This window comes from Heloderma suspectum, chromosome 2, assembly GCF_057233095.1.
Source record: "Heloderma suspectum isolate Gila_16-S chromosome 2, 16-S_ref, whole genome shotgun sequence".
NCBI classification, from domain to species: domain Eukaryota; kingdom Metazoa; phylum Chordata; class Lepidosauria; order Squamata; family Helodermatidae; genus Heloderma; species Heloderma suspectum.
In genome coordinates, this window is record NC_139459.1 from 134,851,187 (window position 1) to 134,871,341 (window position 20,155).

At 44.8% G+C, this 20,155-nt stretch overlaps 1 protein-coding gene across 3 annotated transcripts in view; it reads right to left on the reverse strand.

Moving 5' to 3' along the window:
• IDUA (alpha-L-iduronidase) overlaps positions 1-20,155 on the reverse strand; it is a 68,948-nt gene that overhangs the window by 28,554 nt on the left and 20,239 nt on the right. For 2 of the 3 annotated variants that reach the window (XM_084834851.1, XM_084834853.1), the window contains 5 exons: positions 10,884-10,966; positions 9,461-9,568; positions 9,258-9,353; positions 4,735-4,937; positions 3,832-4,011 (listed from right to left, as the gene is read on the reverse strand). In XM_084834851.1, coding sequence (XP_084690977.1) covers positions 3,832-4,011; positions 4,735-4,937; positions 9,258-9,353; positions 9,461-9,568; positions 10,884-10,966 — 670 coding nt within the window. The remainder of the gene's footprint in view (positions 1-3,831; positions 4,012-4,734; positions 4,938-9,257; positions 9,354-9,460; positions 9,569-10,883; positions 10,967-20,155) is intronic. The other variant, XM_084834852.1, reaches the window with a different exon arrangement.

Sequence of the window (20,155 nt, forward strand, 5' to 3'; positions counted from 1 at the left end):
ATTTTGGAGAAGCTCTGGGGGGCTGCAGTCCAGTGGTGGTGTGGGGGGGGGAGGCAACAGTGGTGGGGCCAAGGGCAAAAGGAGTAAGGCAACAATACAAAAACATGCCAGCATGCTTTACTTAAATTTCTTACTGCTGGCAACTCAGCCTTAGGAGAGGCATTTAAATCTTTTAGAATGCGGGGGGAAAGACACAAAAGCTGGGGATCCGCCAAACAATTGGTGACTGAGGTAGGGAGGGTAGGTCATGGGGAAGGGGGCATGAGGGACAGATTTGGCCCCCAGGCCTGAGGTTGTGCACCCCTTCCCTACAACATTGCCTTGCCATTTGTATAACTAAAAAGAAAAACAAGATGTAGCCCCTCCAGTGCTGACATGAGCATTTCCCCAATTTCAAAGCAGTCGTGAAAGTGATCTACCTGGAGCAAGGTTATCTGCACAGATTCTTCCCCCTGACAGAGACTGGACACTACATGACTGCCATATATTAAAAAGGACTAATTTTCAAAGGATCAGTAACAAGTACAATACAATGGTAAAGGCAAAAAAACCTACAAAGGGGGGGGGGGGAACCTTTTTCAAAGCCAGAACTCCCCTCCCCTCAAGGCAAGATGGTCTTTGAGCAGTCCTGCAGTGGCATTTCGGGCACCGTGGAGATATTCTGACTAGGCTAATTCCCTATTCTCTGTCTAGGCCTAACTCCCCTCAGGGCAAGATGGTCTTTAGAGCAGCCCTGCAGCAGCAGTTGGGGCACTGTGGAGATATTCTGTCCAAGCCTAATTTCTGATTCTCAAGAGCTTGAAGTCAGTAACTCATTTACCCTTGATGCATTTTTTACTGAAAAGGTAAAAAAATTAAGGATTTTTTTGAGGGTGATTCCTGTAACAGGCCTGCAAAATGTGGGGCTTGCCCAGCTGAACACAATCCTCCAGCTATTATGGCTTCCCCTAAAAAATAGGATGATTTTGAGGCTCTTGTGGGCCACTCACAGAGCTAATGGACTGGCTTGGTAGGACAGGAGTTGTAAAGGCCTAATCATACAACCAAGCAAGGAAAGTTTTGTTCATTTAGGGCAGCCTTCCCCAGGCTGGTGTCCTCCAGATGTGTTGGACTACAACTCCCAGCATCCCAGATCCAGCATGGCCTAATCCTAATTGCCCACTCCTCTCTCCCTGGCCTAGAGGCTACTGGGGGCTTGTGCAGGAGGTGGGGAGAAGAACTGATAGCCAGTGTGGTGTAGTGGTTACAGGGCAGTATCCAATGCTGCTTGCATACTAGTGGGACCCATCGCTAGTGCAACAGGGAGCTGCAGATGCTGAGGAAACCAGAAATGAATTTCTGCTTGTTTTTACAATTGTTTTAGGAAGTGCCAGCTTCCAGTCGTGCTACTGGTTGATCCTGCAGGTGCAAAAGAACGAGCAGAGGCAAAGCAAGAGTACTGGATACTGCCCAGAGTGTTGGTTGGGGACTTGGGAGATCCGGGTTCTAGTCCCCACTCAGACATGATGCTCACTGGATGATTTGGGGCCAGTCACTGACTCTTAGCCTTGCCTACCTCACTGGGTTGCTGTGAGGATAAAATGGAGAGGAGGAGGACAAGACTTTGGGTTCCTTGCAAGGGGAAAAAAGGCGGGATATAAATGTAATTTTGAAAAAATCCCTTTATTTTCTCTGAACTGTGGTGACAAGGAGATTCCCATGTGTGCTACACCCCCTCCCAATTGAGAGGGCAGGTGCAATCACAGTCACACTTGGCGCAATTGGGAGGGGAGTGTTAAGTGCTTTGCCTGCCAGCCCCGTTGGCCAGAAGGCTTTGCCCACCCTAGATCATCCCCACTGGGGGAAGATGTGGGGTATGTGAAACCAGTCCCTGGCTGAAGTGGTGCCTGGAGAAGCTCCCCTGCCTAAATCTGGTTCCTCAGCCCAGCCCTACAATGCAGTGCTTTACAATGGAGCTTGCTTGTTGTCAGGACACAGTAACAAGGGAAGCCACTGTCAGAGGTGAAAGTGTGCACAAGCTGCGATGTGGCTTCCTCCATTAAGGGGTGCACAGGTCATACGTTACGTTGCTAAAAGCCCATTGCCCTCATCAGGCCAATTCCACTTTAGTGGCAATTACGCTCCAGTCAAGTTCTTTTTGCAGGCCAGGGGTTTATCCAATAAGACTTCTCAGCCTCTTTATGTGGTATTTTCTGGGACCTTCACAGGGATATTTCAAAACAGTTCATGATTATAAGGTAACAAATTGGTCCAAGAAATTCATGGGCTTTTGCAGAGGATTGAGTTCAGTGCTGACCTTGATCGGAGAGTTGCTGTACTAAATAAACCATGCCTATGTTTAAGCAGAGGACTATATATTAAAAAAAGACACAACTGTGCAGGGCCGACACTAGGTTTGAGAGGGCTCTGGCAAGGGGCCCTGGTGGGCCCCTCCAGTGCATGCTCTCCCCGAAGCTTACCAGAGGGTGGATGAGGATGGGGGGTGGTGACAGCAGCACTGAAAGCACACAGCTCCATCAGCCTGCTGTTCGCTTAGCCCAGTGCTGCAAAGAGACATGCTTAAAGGAAGGCTGGTGTCCACTGCAGTGGGCTCTCTGGGGTCCCAGCATTTGCCCCACCATGCTGGGTATTGATGCCAGGCCTGTACTTATGTAGGTTTATGCAATAAGAGGCCTCTTGAACAAGAAATAGAGCAAAAAACCTTTCGCTGCAGCCATCCTCACTGCCACTGCCCCAGTGCAGTAAGGACCAATACTGAGAGAGTTATTATGTTTTTATTTATGTTCACTGGGGTCTTTGTAGTGTCAGGGACGTTGAGGTTTTAACAGTCTGAGGCTGGGATCTAGCCTAGGCTGAGAATAGCCAAGATGTCTGCCATATGAACATCTATCTCGGGATAGTTTTTCTGTTAAAAATAGTTGCGGGGGGGGGGGGGATGCAATCTGGATCAGGACTCCAGCGCACAGGGACAGAGTAGTCGACCTTTCCCCCCATGCTGTTTCCCTACCAAAGATCACATTCCCCAAGCTGAGATTTGCCCCCAAAGGTGCCATTTGCTGGTGAGTTGACAGAGAAAATGGCACAGGGGGAAGAGTTCCTTGCAAGAGGGAAAAAAGGCGGGATATAAATGCAATCAATCAATCAATCAATCAATAAGAGTCAATCTCCCCATATGCTCCAATCCCAATCTGGATCCCCTGCATGGCTGCTACTGCCAGAATTAAAATAAGCTGATAGCCTAGTCCTGGTTCTAGGGAGATAAATGTGGAGTGTCTGTATGAAGGCCACAGGGCATTCCTGAGACCCAGAACACGCATGTCCTGCTTGTGGCTTCCTGGTCAACAGCTGGTTGGCTACTGTGTGAACACAGTGCTGGACTAGATGGACCTTTGATCTGATCCAGCAGGGCTCTTCTTAAGTTCTTATAACAAGGGGTGTATTTCATTGGGCCCTGCAATTGGCAAGCAGTATAAAGCCTCTGGATATGAAGCCTGAGAGAAATACTAGGAGCTCAGCCTTGTGCCTTTGCCTGATCAACAAACTGGTATCTTCACCTTGCTGCATTCAGGCATCAGCTTCTGGATGATCTTCCATTGATCTCCAGGATCCCACACGGGAGAACGCAGCCACCAGCTCCAGATCTGGGTCTGACCACTCCCACCCCAGCCTAGCCCTGACCATGTGGATGTTTGTCTGAGCAAGCAGAGAGAACTGAGCAGGAACATCTGGCTAGCCCCCCCCCCCGCTTTGAGTTCCCATTATCCAATGGGACAGGGAAAGAGACGATGCCCTGTATTCCTATCAGCATTTGAAGATCGAGCCGGGCCTTACCTTTGCCACCATAGCTGCGTACGTCACATCAGCTCTCCATGGCTGTGGCACTGACCATCCGACCAGCGGATCCGCCTCATCGTTGTATATGGGCACAGAGATGAACCTGGGGAAGAGCTTCTGGATCTGTCCCATGGCTTCAACTTCCTGTTCTAAGATGTGAAGTGAACTCCCAGCTCCCTGTGGTAAGAAATATTGTGATGACTGTTCTTATTCATTCGATTTATAGCCTGTTCTGTCCTATGTTACAAGGCTGTCTTATGGATTGCAACAAGATAATGCTGGGGTCTCCAAAGTGGTGCCTGTGGGCGCAAATGTGCCCATGGATACCTCTCTTGGTACCTGCCAGGTTCCCTGCCCTTTCTGATTTTTATTTCTTAAGATTTTTTTTTTAATTTTAAAAAAGTAGAAATTTAATTTTTTTTAAAAAGGTGAGTCTGGCCCTCCAGCACATCTTTATTTGGGTTCAAAAGAGTGGTTTTGTGTTTTGGAGTTTGGACCCCACTTAACTCTCAGGCAAGTTACTTCCAGTTTCACCAGTTTGGCTTCTGGGAAATGTGACCAGCCATGCTGAGCCGTTTTATGAATGGGCAAGGCATGCCATTTTTTGAGAGCGCCCACAACACTCTCCCAAAATTCCAAATGTCCCCACTAATACCCAAATCTAATCTGATCACGTATATGAAGCATTCTGAACAGTCTAATGCAAAATACGGAGATGCTACAAGGTATGAAAATATGAATCTATGCAAGCTGTGATGGCCACTTTTAAAATTCAATCCAGAACCTTTGCACCACATAGCAACCTTTTTAGTGTGTGAAGGCAAATAAATGTGAGCATTTAACTGGGACAACAACTTTTTAATTGCTGAATTCGACAGCAGTTAAAGACAGAGAGCTGACCTTCTTATGCATGGCAATGTAGTCCAGCCGGACGCCTGTCTCTCCAGTGAAGAAATTGGTTCCATTGTAGCAGTGACTGAGGAGGCTCCAGCACATCGGGGACTTTGGGAATGGGTGGAAGGAGTCTCCGGGGCCTCCAAGTTTCAGCTGAGAGCTAGCTTGTCTTAATCCTTCAGAGCAAGCATCATAGTAGTTGAGAAACCCTAGGAGCAAAATGGAAGAGTCGTAGTGCCTTTAGACAGCAATATCTTGCCTTTAAGAAAGGAAAATGTCTCGCCCTTCAGAATATACCGGAATGAAACACTGTAAAGAAGGACATATCCAACTGCATTTGCTGTGCTAAGATGAACAAACTGAACTGTAAAATAAGCAGGAGGGCCTAGGAATCTGGGTGGCTGTGATCAGGTCACAGACCTTGCACTATTGTTTCAGTTACCAGTAGCTGCAGCATAACCCTGACACATGTTTCTAGCCCTTATATACATGTACCAGAGGGTAGAAGTGTTAAGTCTGTTACAGCAAACGTAAAGTAGAGCATTGTGGCACCTAAAAGACGAACAGATTTATTGTACAGCAGAGTCTGGTGGCTCCGATGTTAGTGGGGTGGTGAAACCGCTCCAGGTTTCAGTCAGAACTCTAAAGGAGCTACCCAAGGTGCGGAAGCATCTTGGATAGCTAATTTAGAATGCAGACAGGTTCTGACTGAAACCCAAAGGGGATGCACCGCCCCACTGACATCGGAGCTACCAGCCTCCGCTTTCACTGTGGTATAAGCTTTTGTGGACTACAGCCCACTTCATCAGATGCATGATGTGCCAGCCTCACTTGGTAGGTATATACCACACCTCTCTCTCAGGTGGGAGGCCTGCCCTCACTTACAGACAGCCCCCTAATCTAGAATAGCTCTTCAGCTTCAATGACAAGGCGCCTAATAGCAGGAATGTTGTTTGGCCCTTCAAAGAAACAGGGGAATGGGCCCAGAGACACCAATTTGCATGAAATGTGCATATATGCTAATTTATCTGTACAGATATACATTCAGAAATAAATACTAGAATTTAAATTTCACGGAAGGCAAGCACACTAATTTCCCATCCAAATCACCCCAGCTACCTGCATCTTACCCAGCTTATCATAATAAGACTTCCACACACCCTCCACAACAAAAGAAGAAGAAGATGCCATTTGCAGTTTCTTCCATCCACCCTCCCTCCTGGCTACCAGTACTTCCCCAGCTTATGATCATCAGACCATCACATGGTGTTGAACACAGCAGCTTTATTAGTCCTTCTCCACAGTGCTACTAGAGATAAAAGAACCCCAGTCTCATGGCTTTCTTTTCCAGGTACAATTCTTTAGATTAAATACAAAGCAAATATTGTATAAACACTCAGGGCTGGATACAGATTTACTCATATTTAACTCCCATTGATTTCAATGGTTCTACTACTTTAAGGATTAATAAAACTGGATCCAACCTGCGCTTCTCAATTTTTCCTTGCCACTTGTGAGTGATAATATCCACCTGACTGCATCTGTAAATGAACTTTTTTAAAAACAACAACACAACACCATAAATGTTGAATGAAATAGATCATCCTCTTCCACTGCTAATCCCTATTTTATGCAGAGGGATTTCTGTTACTTGTGACCTGGAATTGATGATGGTAGCATCATATAAGCATTTACCTTGATGTGAATATTCATACCGCCAGACCTGGAGATGCAGCTCTGATTGAAACAGGATGAGGGGCGAGCATAAAGCATCTCCGAGGGGACGGAAGGATATCGGTCTTTTAATCTTCTATTATATTGTTTTTTAAAATCTGTTTTATTGTGTGAGCTGCCCTGAGAATGTCTTCTTGTGCAGGGATGGGCAACTTGTGGCCCTCCAGATGTTTTGGCCTGCAACTCCCATCAGCTCTTGCCAGCAGAGGCAATGGTGAGGGACTATGGGAGTTACAGGCCGCAACAACTGAAGAGCCAGAGCTTGCTTGAACATCCTATATGTTTGTTATAGGATGGCATAAAAATATCAGAAATAAAAAAAGATGCACACACTCTCAAGCAGAGCACACACACACCCATATCCTCCACAATGCGGGGGGGGGGGGAAGCCATTTGCCACTATTTCCACCTGCCCTCCCTCCTGGCTACCAGCACTTCCCTGACTTATGATCATCAGACAGTCATTGGAGCACTCACATTCTGAAACAGGGGCAAGCTAGGGGCAGTACCTGACACTGCACTACCGCTAATGTCAATGATGTTGTGCTAGTGTAAACTAGCCCTAGCGCAGCACCAATAGCACTTGCTGGCACGCCGGGTGTTCCATTGCGCTAGGGTTAGTTTACACTAGTGCAGCATCATACACTAGCGCAGCGCAATGGTAGCACAGCAATGGATTATATATTGATTATATGTAAGCCACTCTGGGAGGCTTTTTGGCTGAAGAGTGGCATAAGATTACTTCAAATAAACAATAAAGATAATAATACTGTAGTGCTCCCAACGTGAGTCATTTGTAGCTGTCTGTGCAGCCACTCCTCTGCAAATTTTTGAGAATCTTCACTTGTAGCCTTCTTGGTGGGGGAGGGCGGTTATTGAAAACAGGTGCTGGTGCTTCCGTACATTTGGAGAAAGAAGGTCCTTTTTTTAGCTTTTAAGAAGTCAAAGTTAGGCTGGGCTGAGGCAATGATGGCAATTCACACGAGGAATGAAACTTAGCTCCCAGACTCTCAGAGGCTTTCTACATGAGGCTTTTATTGTGCTCCCGTGATTGCTAATTCACGGTAATTTGCGGGTCCTCTATATCAGCGGTCCCCAACCTTTTTGGCACCAGGGACCAATTTTTCCACGGACCGGGGGGGATGGGACCAGGCCGCAGCAGGGGTGTGGGAACGCCCCTTACCTTGGGTCCGCGGTGGGGGGGGGAGGTGATCCGCCCCCCCCCCCGGATCCTCGCCAGCCCCGCTCCGCGGCAAGTCTGCGGAGCTGCTGGCCGGCTCCGGCCACTAGTGGACTTCCAGCTGCTGGAACGCAAATGGCGTCCATGTTACTTGAAGAATAGGGATGCTTATGGCGTCCATGCAGACGCCATTTGCGTCCCAGCAGCTGGAAGTCCGCCAGTGGCCAGAGCTGGCCGGCAGCTCCCCGGACGCGCCATGGAGCAGAGCCGGCCAGGGCTGGAGAGGATTCCGGGGGGGGAGGCAGATTGCCTCCCCCCCCCATGGACCCAAGGTAAGGGGGGTTCCCACATCCCTGCTGTGGCCTGGTTCCTAACAGGCCACAGACCAGTATCGGTCCGCGGCCCGGGGGTTGGGGACCCCTGCTCTATATGACATACGTCATCCTCCAGGGCCTCACCCATACTTAGCAAGCATTAGCACTTTTTTTTTTCTTAACGGGGAAAGTCTGGTATATCCTGAATGGTGCCATTAAATTCCTCATGTAAATGCGCAATTCTGCTACAACATAGCGCCATCCAATGGCTGTATAATGAAACATACAGAAAGGCGGAGAAAGAAAAACCCTGGCAAAAAGCACATGTAACGGAGCCAATCTTAATCCCGCAAGGAATTCGGAAGCAGAAGCCCCAGTAAAGGTGTAGGATAAAAGCCTCATGTAGACATGCCCTCAGCTGCAGCATTATAAAGCAGCCTTCTCAAGCCAGGTGCCCTCCAGATGTGTTGGGCTGCCCCTCCCGATGGCCATGCTGGCTGGGAATTATGGGAGTGGCAGTCCAACCCATGATCTGGAGGGCACCAGGTTAGGACAGGCTGCTATAAACCAAAGTTAGCTATTCATGGCTGAAGATACCTTCTTCCCCTTACCCACCAGGTAAGGATTGAACTAGGCAAGTGACAAGGACTCCAGGCAAGCCCAGGCATTGTGTGCATGCAAGCAATGGCTGCAGGCACCCGACAGCAGCTCCTCCCTTTTGGGGTTCTTTCTAGGCTTTTAAAAAGCCAAACCTAGGTGTGGCTGCATATCCCGGACTACTGCGTGTTTTCAAAATGGGACTGCAACACACCTGGGTAATGATGGTACATGGTGGCATACTGTCATCATTCGCAGGGGATTGTCTGGGGGGAAAAGATGGCTGCTCCTATGGGATATATATTGTTTCTGTCCTTCTTGGCTTACTTGACACACCCAAATTCCCTTTCTCAGCAACAAGGTAGGTCCAAAGATTCATGGTTTTAAAAATAGGCCAGAGAAGAAATATCAATACTGTCCATCATTAACATTATTATGACACGCTTTATTTATATAATTTACTCAGTTACATCTAAATAATATTCCTGCACAAACCCTTCTGCCCTACTCAGTAACTTATGTGTACTGATTTGGCTTTTAAGAGTTTGAATGGTGAAGGCAATATTTGGGCGAGATGAGAATTGTATTAGGCTTTTTAGGATCTAAAATGGGAGTATTTGTTTACCTTGTTTACATCATCCCTGACCTCCATCAGCCCCCACTCCATTCACAGTTAAATCAGGAAGGACTCAAAAGCAGCTTACCATTAACTGTCATTGATACATTGTCAAGGTCACGGTGATCGGGCTCATTCCAAGTCTCAAAATTCCACTTAGAAACATGCTCCAATCCGTACCGCTCTGGAAACCAAATGTGAATTAATTATAGCTTTGTGATATTATGCAATACTCTTTCATTTGGCCACAAACAAAAGCAATGAACCAACAAACGACTTTCGTTAACTCACCTATATATCTCTCGGCCAACTGTGTAATCAAGTTCTTCCACTCTATCACCTGTTTTTTATCTTCAAAGTCTGTGAAGTATCCTGAAGGATTTCCCATCAGTTCGAATCCTTAGTTTAGTACAAACAAACCCAGACTGTTCAGTCATGTATTAAGTATTTTTGAGTTCACTGTTGCCAAGCCTGCTTTCTATGCTCCAGAAGTTCATCCACAGTTATGTGTCTCAGGCCTAGTTCTCAGTGAGTGGTAAACATGGGCTTGGGCTGAGATTGCAGTTGGGGGCTCACATGACGGGATGCTCCTCCATATTTTTTTTTAAAAATCCTTCCATGTACAAAACAAGATGTCAGGGAGAAGCTTAGGCCAGAACCCTTCTCCGCTCAGTTTTCTTTAAGTGGAAAAAACACATTTTTTAAAAGTCTGGGTTTTTTTTTTAATGTGGGGAGAATTTTTTGCATGGAGGAACATCCAGTCATGCAAGTCCCCAGCTTCAGTCTGAAGTGATACAGCAAAAACCCAAGGTTTACTTGCTCAGTGAGAACTAGAGCTCATTCTTGCCTCTTTTGGGGATTAATATAATGAAGACATGCATCTGTGGCTATTTCCTGGCTACTTATTGACATGGGCTTTAAAGACAGCACAGGAGAGCCACAGTGCTGCACTAAAGCACATGCTTTGCATGGCAGAGCTCCCACATTCAGCCTCTGCCATCTTCCGTGAAAGGACTTTGGTAGCAGTGCTGGGAAGTTTGGCTTGATATAAGGCAGCCTCATATGACCAAAACGAATAGTGAGGAAGAACTCCACACTGAACAAACTGCAGAGGCAGGGCTCTCTGACATCAAACAGCACAACCCCTCAGGAGATGGACATTGCCACAGCGTTCAAGTAAAATTATGCAAAAAGGTTCTTATTCTTTCACAGTGAGCCAACATCCATTGATATACTTCCACTGATACACTGGGAACAGACTGGGAAGATTACATGCACCGGCCCACAAAAACGGGGTCCTTAGTCAATGACAAGTGCATTGTACCCCTGTTCTAGACACAGCATGCAGCTGCGGGATCTCTGCTTCTCACATCAGGATCAGGATCATTACAGCCCTACCGAAATCAGAGCCACCAGCCTCCATTGGTATGCGCTATTGGTTCTCTTGGGTTCTGAAGTAAAAGCTGGGAGCATACGCTTCAATGCTAACATTATTGCAAAGTCTGCAGAACCTTGCAATTTAACCTTGCCCTTGAGGCATGACAAAGATTCCATTACTGTAAGTTTAACTTAAAGTGAACAGCAACACTGGCTTGTGAAGTTTCTGTAATTCTAGATGCAAGCAAACCACTGAACAGAGTTCCAAAGACCTTTAGCTAAAAACAGTACAATGGGTCTTGGTAGGCAGATTTTTTAAAGAAATGGTAAGATTAACCTGGACGTAGCTTATTTTCCCAGAGAAGATCCATGAAGTTATCCAGGTTGGTGAAATTGTAGTGAAGTGTCCCATTTGCCACCCTGAAGAATAAAGCAGAATAGATTAGATCCACCGCAAACTAAGTCAATTTCCCATCAAATACAAACACTATAGTCTGGTTCACACTTGTAGATTCATCACTTGATGAAATGACAACTTGCATGTGCGAATGAGCGATCAGAGCTCCAACATCATAGACAGAACTTCCGTGTCACCTATATCACCTTAGAGACAATATTTTTCTACTGAGTCTGTTCATACATCCATCTGTTGAGTAATCCAGAAATGTACCAGTATGTACCAAATGTCCCTAAGAAATGCAAAAGTAGCCACTTAGCATACCTCTGTGTCTATGCAGTTGTGTGATACCGGTGGACTTCCACATACATGAAGTCAGTAGTCTCACTTGCATTAACCAGCTGAATTGGCTTCAGCAGGAAAAGCTGAACTGGATATTATACAAAGATTATATAAATATATGGATGGTTTGAGGTATAACTTTTTTATTTTGCTTGTTCTCTACAGGGACATCAGACCCTTTCTTTACTATTCTAGAAGATAGACACACCTTTCCAAATATAAAGGCTAAGCTTCCTCTTCTACTTCCATGAACTCCAAACATCTGCACTAGGCTTAATGAAGGGTCTCATAGGTAAGCTAAAATCGGAGAAAGGATTCAGTGCCCTAGATTTCCAGACCAAGACTGAATTATTATAAGTATGGAAACACTTTTGGCTGTTAAGCAAAAGTGTAAAGTCACTCATTTAAGGCAAAGTACACCTTTGGAAAAATGCAATTCTGCATACTTAGGCTAGTTAACTGCCTTTCTGCAAGGTGTTCTATTGTGTACTATTGAGAATTTTGCCTGCACAATGAACAAGCATAGGAATAATTAACTATAGTTTTACAGCAATTGAATACAGGACAGATGACATGCTAACTTTGAAATCAAACATCCTTCAGTTTGTACGGTAACACAAAGAATATATTGTGTTATCATGTTTATCCATTAAAAAAATTATCTTCCATCAGTATTTAGACAAAGAGCTGTGATGTGTGATGGGTCTGCAGACACATGATGCCCTTGTGCATATTAGCAACAGTGGATTAGATCCAGATGAAGTTATGCTTGGAGTAGAACCGTTGAAATCAATGGGACAAGTTAATCAAGTCCCATTGATCAACTCTAAGCATGACCAAGTCTAGATCCATCCCAACATCTTCTCAATGTAATTGAACAATATATGTGGGACCAGGTCGCAAATGTTATGGCCCATTTACAGCATATCCTGTTCCAGCCAGACATGATCCTGTGGGGTGCTGAGAAAGGCCCAAGTCATACAGCAGTGATATACAAGTAGAAAACCAAGGTCTCGGGTAGTAGTAGCAGAAGGAGGTTTTCCAGGACATAGGAGAGCTCCCCCATTAAGACAGATGTTGCTTCAATGGCCAGACCCAATTCGGGCAGTCAGTCAATTTTATTGTACATAACCATACGTTTTTATGATTTTACCAGAAAAGAATCATAGTCACCCTGCCCGCCCGCCCCCCAAGGTTGAACAAGCCAATCAAATCAATTCATCATGTGCACAACATGCAGCAACAGTTTTTAGGACCTTTGCTCTACTTTCTTTTTGGCAGTCACTGCGAATAAGACTCCTCGATTAGTTACATGAGGATCCATATCTACAAGTAGTTTACACATTTGTTCAACCAAAGTTCTGTCGGACATTCCTCCCAACAAAGTTGCAAGAAATCTTTTCCTGGGGTTGGCGTGCAGTTCACAGAATAATAAATAATGAGTAATATCCTCTATTTGTGGAGCTCCACATATACAAAGATGTTGAAACATGGGAATATTTGCATGCTTCCTACCCAAATCCTCAGAAGGCACAGTCTGGAAGCACAATCCCGTAAATGCCTTCCTTAGCTCAGAGTGAGCCAAGGAATTAAAATAACAAGAGAGAAATCGCTCACCCTTATAAAAATGGTACCTGCTAAATCCTGCTTGTTGAATAGTTTACACATCTTTATTAGCATCCTGCAAGTATAACCCATCTCTCAATTTAACCTTAGATTCACTTACATGAAAGGAAGCCACCGAGAGAGGAAAATGGGCCAGTCTTTCAGCAAGGGCCAGGCCCCTGCCAAGCTACGGAGCAGCGCTGGCCAGTTGAATGTTCAAGCCCCTCCTGCTCCTTGGATGACAGCTGGCAGGAATTTAAAAGGCCAGTGCCCTAGCCAGGAGCCATGAACTCAGCTTGGCTGGATGGCCTCTCCAGGCACAATTTACACAGATTGTCCCATATTAAGCAGTGTTGCCAGTCAACCTGCATTTTACTGGTCTGATCAGTAAACTGTATTCTCTCAGGTAACCAGTACCGGGGTCTGAAAAGCCAGTCAAATCCAGCTCCTATCAAGCTTATCTCCCATTCTCCAAACCCGCTCAGCAGCTTCTGTCCTGGCTCTGCCCATTTGGCTCTTTCCTCGGTTCTGGCTTGGGTGCCAATATTTTTTTTTAAATAAGAAGCTGGTCTCCGGCTGATTCAGCCCTCAGGGTTAGAATTAGCAGGTCTTGGAGAGTAAGGAGCAGGAGAATGCTGTGAGAAGCAAAGGCCATTATCAGCTGGCAGGTTTTTGTTCGTGCTGTATTGCAACTTAACTGATTTGACAGCTTGTCCAACACCCCCCCCCCCCAATGCAAGAGCAACCAGTTCGAAAGCAGGAAGCACCCGCTAGGCATGAAAAGCGAGACCAACATGAACACTTCTTCTACCTGTTAAAGTTCAAGCATTGTTTTAAAAGAAAGGCGTATAGCAGACATCACACTACACAGGAAATTTCGCACATATCACAATTTAACCTCAAGCTGCAAGGGGAGGGTTCCGATATAAATTTCACGTATATTTCCCCTCTCCCCTTAAAACAGAAGCATGTTCCAGACCACTGAAAGCCAGTAATCTTGTAAATCGTCATTATGATATGCCTATGAATAAATAGGGCATACCCAAGATACAGAACTGCAAGCAAACAATGAGAGCCTTCAAGCTGATAAAAATGCGGCCTGTGATTTCCCACTTCTCTGTCAGCCTTGCTCTGTTAGCTGATCCCCCCCCCCCCCGCTTCCCTCAGCAATGCGTGTGCTGCCGGAATGAGGCTGAGCAAGAGGCAGGCAAAAGCAGGGAGATGCAAACAAAGAACCATTTGCTCCTGACAGAGGTGAGTGCGTTTCTGAGGGCATTAAATGTATTTCATTGTGGCTGAATAGATGAAGTCATCTATTTCAGTCATTTTTAAGGAGAAAGATGGGCAACTGAAAGCAAAGCAAATCTGTCTCATAGCCTTTTCAACACAAACAACCCTAAAGCAGATACGATCCGTATTTGGAGGGTACATATCAGAAGGGAGCATCAGGACTTGTAATTTGAACTGTGCCATAGGAGATTATGTAACTTCACATTGACACATTTTGACAGCAAGCTCATAAAGCAATTCCAGTTTCAACCTGTACATCGTTCTGAAATTTTTACTGCAGACTTGCACAGGATCAAGGCAAATGGATTCTTCTTCCTCTAGCTCCTTATACTGACAGATTACTTGTTTAGTAAATTCTGTTCTCAGGTGTAGTGTCTGTATGCCTTCAGGAAAGGTTTATACATAAATAGCCAATAACATTCCTTTTTAAAATTTTGCTTGCTGGCATGAGAACTAATGTTCTAGATAATCTCTGGGTAGAATGCTTGTGCCATTTTTACTTAAAGTAACAGGTGCTAGACAGCTCAAACAACTTCCACCACAAATCAAAGGGTTACGGACTTTCTTTGCAGGATCTCATTGGGCTGAAAGTGTAAGCAACTGAGTAGGGTGTCAACAGATGCTGGAAGTAACCTTTAATGGAAGAACTGGTATTATATTATCATCATCATCATCATTGCTGACTTCTCCCAGAATGCTCAAAGAAGCTATCATACAGCAATAAATAAAATCAACAAAATAAAAGAAATCACCCCCTACCCTTCTGGGTTAACAGCAGCTTCAGGGATGGGGTTTATATCAAGAAAAACAGAAAGAGGGGAAAGAGTTAAACATTCCCTTTCCCCAGTGCCCTTGCTTTGATCTAATTTGGCGATCCTGAATGCTGCTGCATTTACATAAAAACACAAACTTCAGAAGATTTATTTATTTATATACCGCCCAAACTAATAGCTCTGGGCAGTTCATAAAAATTAAAACCACAAAGTACAGCACAAAACAATATAAAATATAAAAGCTTAAAACACAAAATAACAGGACAACCAGAATAAAACCTAGCAGCAATGCAGAGATTTAAAATACAGATTTAAAACACCAGTATTTTTTTATGAAGATCCATTCATGGCAGATATATGCACTCACATATGTACATGGAAACGGATTTTAAAAAATGGGAAGAGTGGAACCAAAGGCCACAAACTGACTAAACATTTATATCTCTACACAGAGCTCAAATACATACAACATAAGACCAGTGAGAATTCACAGCAACAATAATAGGTGATAACACAACCCTTCTAACTGTGCTATGCTAATTTAGCACCTGTATTTTCCATTTAAAATAAAATTCCCAAAGTAGGTGTTTAATGAATAAGAGTTGATGATCCACTGTGGGCTTACCAGATACTTAATAATCCAGTTTTTCAAACACAACAATATCAGCTATATCTGGCAGTCAATTTTACAGAAAAGTTATATCCAAGGTCTGGAAATACCATTTTTACAACTGACCTCAGGTGAGCTTGTCCTACCCTCTGTAACGCCATTCTCTTATTTAATACTGTCAGTCAGTTTGCACTGCACACAACGTGCAGTATCTGATTGTCCAGGCAAACTGATTAGGTGATAATGTATAAAACCCGGCAGTGGAAACCATTTTATACAATATTTTGAAAAACAAAAGCAGCCTTGTTTATTTCAATAAAATTGCAATCCTATGTTGACTTACTAGGAGTACCCTGCACCGGAAGCTAAGCAGGGTCAGCCCTGCTTAGTACTTGGATGGGAGACCGCCTGGGAATCAGGCTTCCTGCATTGAGCAGGGGGTTGGACTTGATGGTCTTGTGGGCCCCTTCCAACCCTATGATTCTATGAACACAGTGGGGCTTACTTTTGAGCAATCATGTGCTGTCAAGAGGCAAAAATGGAAGAGAGACATTTGTGACCCCATGTCTGTTTCACTGCATTTTCTGAGCCAGTCCAGTTGGCTATAATAGGGTTGGGCATTTGACTAGTCAAAAAAGATTTGCATCAGTTCGTCAGTCAAATATTGTCAAATAACAATTAAGAGGCTGGATGACCTTCTATCAGGGATGCTGCACAATGTGGAGAGGGAGACATTTTTCTCCCTCTCTCATAATACTAGAACTCGGGGAAGCTGGATGGTGAGAAATTCTGGACAGATAAAAGGAAGTACTTCTTCACAGAGCACATAGTTAAACTACGGAATTAACTACCACAAGATGTATTGATGGTAACCAATGTGGATGGCTTTAAAAGAGGATTAGAGAGATTCATGGAGGATAAGGCTATCAATACAACTAGTCCTCATGGCTATATATTACCACCAGTATCAAAGGCCATATGGCACTGTATACCAGTTGCTGGGGAACATGGGTGGGAGGGTGCTGTTGCACACATGTCCTGCTTGTTGGTTTCACCTGGGCAGCTGGTTGGCCACTGTGTGAACCGAATATTGTACTAGATGGACCCTTGGTCTGATCCAGCATGGCTGTTCTTATGCTGTAGCAGTGGATTTGCTGCACTGACAGGGAGTTGGATTAGATGAAAAAAAAGTGCACCATGGTGCACCATGGCAGGAGCTGTGCCTAGAGGTGCCAAAGGGCATGGCTTCACACGGACCAGGTGGTCACAATGTGTCTGGCTCTGACAGCTGCGTATGTTTGCTTGAAGGCTTTGTTGTATCAAACCAAGGGCTGTTCTAACCTGTGTCTATGCTGGGTCTGTTCGCTACTTATTTTATAAGGATAGGCTGCATTCTTGGCTCCAGTGAATAATTTGACAATATTTGACCACAGTTGAATAACAGGTAGTTAAATGACAATATCTGACCAGATGGTAGACCAGTGTGCCAACCCTATGCTTGGTTAAAAACTAAAGGCAGTTGCTGAAAGGATGGTTTCACAAGTTAAACACTAACCATTACCAGGTCAAATGTTATTTGGATGCAGTATGAGGAGGAACTGGCAATGGTCCCAGGATTATAAACTCCATTGATTAGAGGTCATAAGGAACAAAATAGTGACACACCTATTCTTTCCTCAGAAGGGTTTAAGAGGCAAAGTAGTGTGAGTTCATTAAAAAACAAATTGGCTCAAAGTACAATAATATCCAGAGGGATTTCTGGATATTCTGGAACAAAAGATTGATATGATGGTGAAAGAAAGATTCCCTACATATGCCACCCCTGGGAATGGGGCAACTTTAGAATGGGCTGCTTCAAAGTGAGTCATGTAGTACATGCAAATTTGAATTAAACATATTCACATTTGCATGATTTAGTCAAACAGCAGAATTTGGGTTTTGTGGCTGCAGAATTTCTGATTGCTTCAAGGGCTTCCTTGCTAAAGAATCCGCAGCATTCCTGCCCACTGCATCACCTGCAAAACTGGAATGAATTATGCAAAACAGAAATTCTGTACCCCCACCCTTGAAGCATAATCTTCTGGTTGTCTTAAGCCCCTTCTTCATGATTTATCCACACCAGATCCAGTCTTCTCATGTTAAATAGCATGCTGTTTTTAACATGCAATAAGCCCAAGAAATGCTTTCCAAGTCTATCAGGGATTCTGAAGGAGCAGTGAGAAAATGGCAGCCAGCAATGAAAGCAGTGTCATGCTACTGTCCAGTGCTAGGCCAGGCAAGTGCAGCGGTGACACAGAAACGGCCAGCCATGTCCTGTGCGGCTCACTGGCATCATATGCCAGCTGGCCAGTCTTCCTAGTGGAAGTTTGAGTACTCCCTCCCCTCTTTACATGTTGGCAACATTTGTAGAGTTAGTATAATTACAGACCAATCAAAACCAACACCACCCCCCCCCCCCACTGTATATACAAGTGGTATTCCTCACACTTGGGTCAGCTTTGTGGATAAAACAGATGGATATTCAACCCCCAACCTGAGCCTCCAAATACGTTTTATCTAGCCCAAGGCAGCCCTCTCAAAATGTAATAAAGGGATGATAAAAAGGTCACTCATAGTTTCGCCGGCAAGGAAAGAAAAGGGTGCAAGCATAGGAAGGGAGGTGAAACAGGTGAGCTTTACAAGGGCCCACCCTGGGCTGCAAGGGGAAAAATGAGGCGAAATTGCAGGATGTGTTTGAGGATGTTTATGTCAACATATTTCCCTGTATTTTCATGGGGTGTCCAGAGATCTTGGGAGATTTGGTAGTGCCAATCAGAAGCGGTGTTCAAACAATCTCAGGCCCTGCTCTTGAAGAGCCAGAGAAAGACAGAAGGTGCGTACAGGAAATTATAGGTAGGGATATCTGAGAAATCTGCAATGGATTCAAATGAGTTCAGATTTCTATGGATCTGACTTGTAGATTCTGCAGGAGATTGACTTTTTCCAAGTTGTGCAGATTCTGTGGACTTGTAGACTGTTTTTTTTTTTTACTGGGGGGGTTGTGCACATTTGCACTCGCACTAATTCGCATTTGCACAAGTGGAATGAAATTCTCATACATTCCTAAAACCCCCCCGATTCCCTCAATGAGCAGACAATGGAAGATGCCTGACAATCCACAAATTGCAGACGGAACAGATTTAACAAAATCCATACATCCCTAACTCAAGGTGTTGCATACTGAAAGCGATGGAAAGTGCTTTGTTGTTGTATTAAACAAACAAACAAACAAAGCCCTGTCCCTGGGAACTAGTGGTAGTCCTTCTGTGCATGCTGGAGTCCAGGTGCCTAACTAATTTAGGGCGCAATCCTATGAGGATAGTCAGCCGCCTCCAAACTCACAGGTGACCAACTATCCAATGCAGGGTGAGCTAAGTGCAGAGGGGATCTTCTCCTCTGTGTTCCAGCCACCCTGCATTTGTGACAAGACAGCTGATTTTGGCTGTCTAGCCAGGGTGCCTTGGGGTGGGGTGGGGGTGGATGGTGCATAGGAAGCATTGTAACGGCACTTCCCTCCCCTCCCCTCCCCATCCCCAGGAACACCCTCGTTCCCATCTCCACACTGCTCTTACGAGTATGGAGCCAGGGACAAACCACACCGCCTACAAGATAGCAGGGGAATGGGCGTGGAGGTGGTTTTCTGGGAAATGACCTCAGAGCGCCAGCATCGTGAACAGCCCTAGGTCCCTGAATCATCACAATACTAATATACTTAGGCTCCAATTCTATTCACACTAACCTGGTAGTAAGTCTCATTGTACTTAATGGGACTTCTGAGTAGACGTGCATAGGTTTGCCCTGTGAATATAGTTACAGATATATTAATGTATAATTAATATAATGCATGTCAGACTGGCCTTGCACGTTTGTACCGGGCTCAAAGAATTTATGCTTGGACACCAGCAATGGTTGTAAACCAATTTGTCTGTGGGGTGCATATTTCCTGTCAGATGATCCCTGAGCTATTTTAAGGTCACAATCCACTAGGAAAGTCTCCTATGCAGGGCACATTAATATGGTGAAGACCAGCTTAATTAGATGTGCTTCTAATACTTAGCTCTCTCCCCTGCTTGGTATGGTTCTGATGGGTTTGTTTGCTGATCTTGTTCCTATACTGGCTCAAAATGGTTAATATTTCATTGTGTAATTATTTCATCTGTTTGGTTTTGTTTTAATTGCAATGACTTCCATTACTGTTATGTGCCGCTTTGAGGGCCCTTTGGGGATGGAAGTGTGTATACAAACAAATCAACCAACCTGTGCCCTTGCAAAGCCCTTATTCATTTCAGCAGAGCTCGTGTGGTGGTTGTTAGCAACAGACTGAACCCTAAGAAAACGTCATTCCATTTGAATGAACTTGCAGCCTGCTGGGGGTTGCTGTCTCCCCTGTTATCCTTGGCTTACAAGGTGACAGGTTACCAGTGCAATCCTATAGATGTCTTCTCAGAGGTACATCCTGTTGAGTTCAATGGAGTTTAATCTCAGGTAAGCCAGTACAGAACCGCAGCCTAAAGCAGTTATATAAGCAACCTGGGAGCAATGCTCAGGCATTT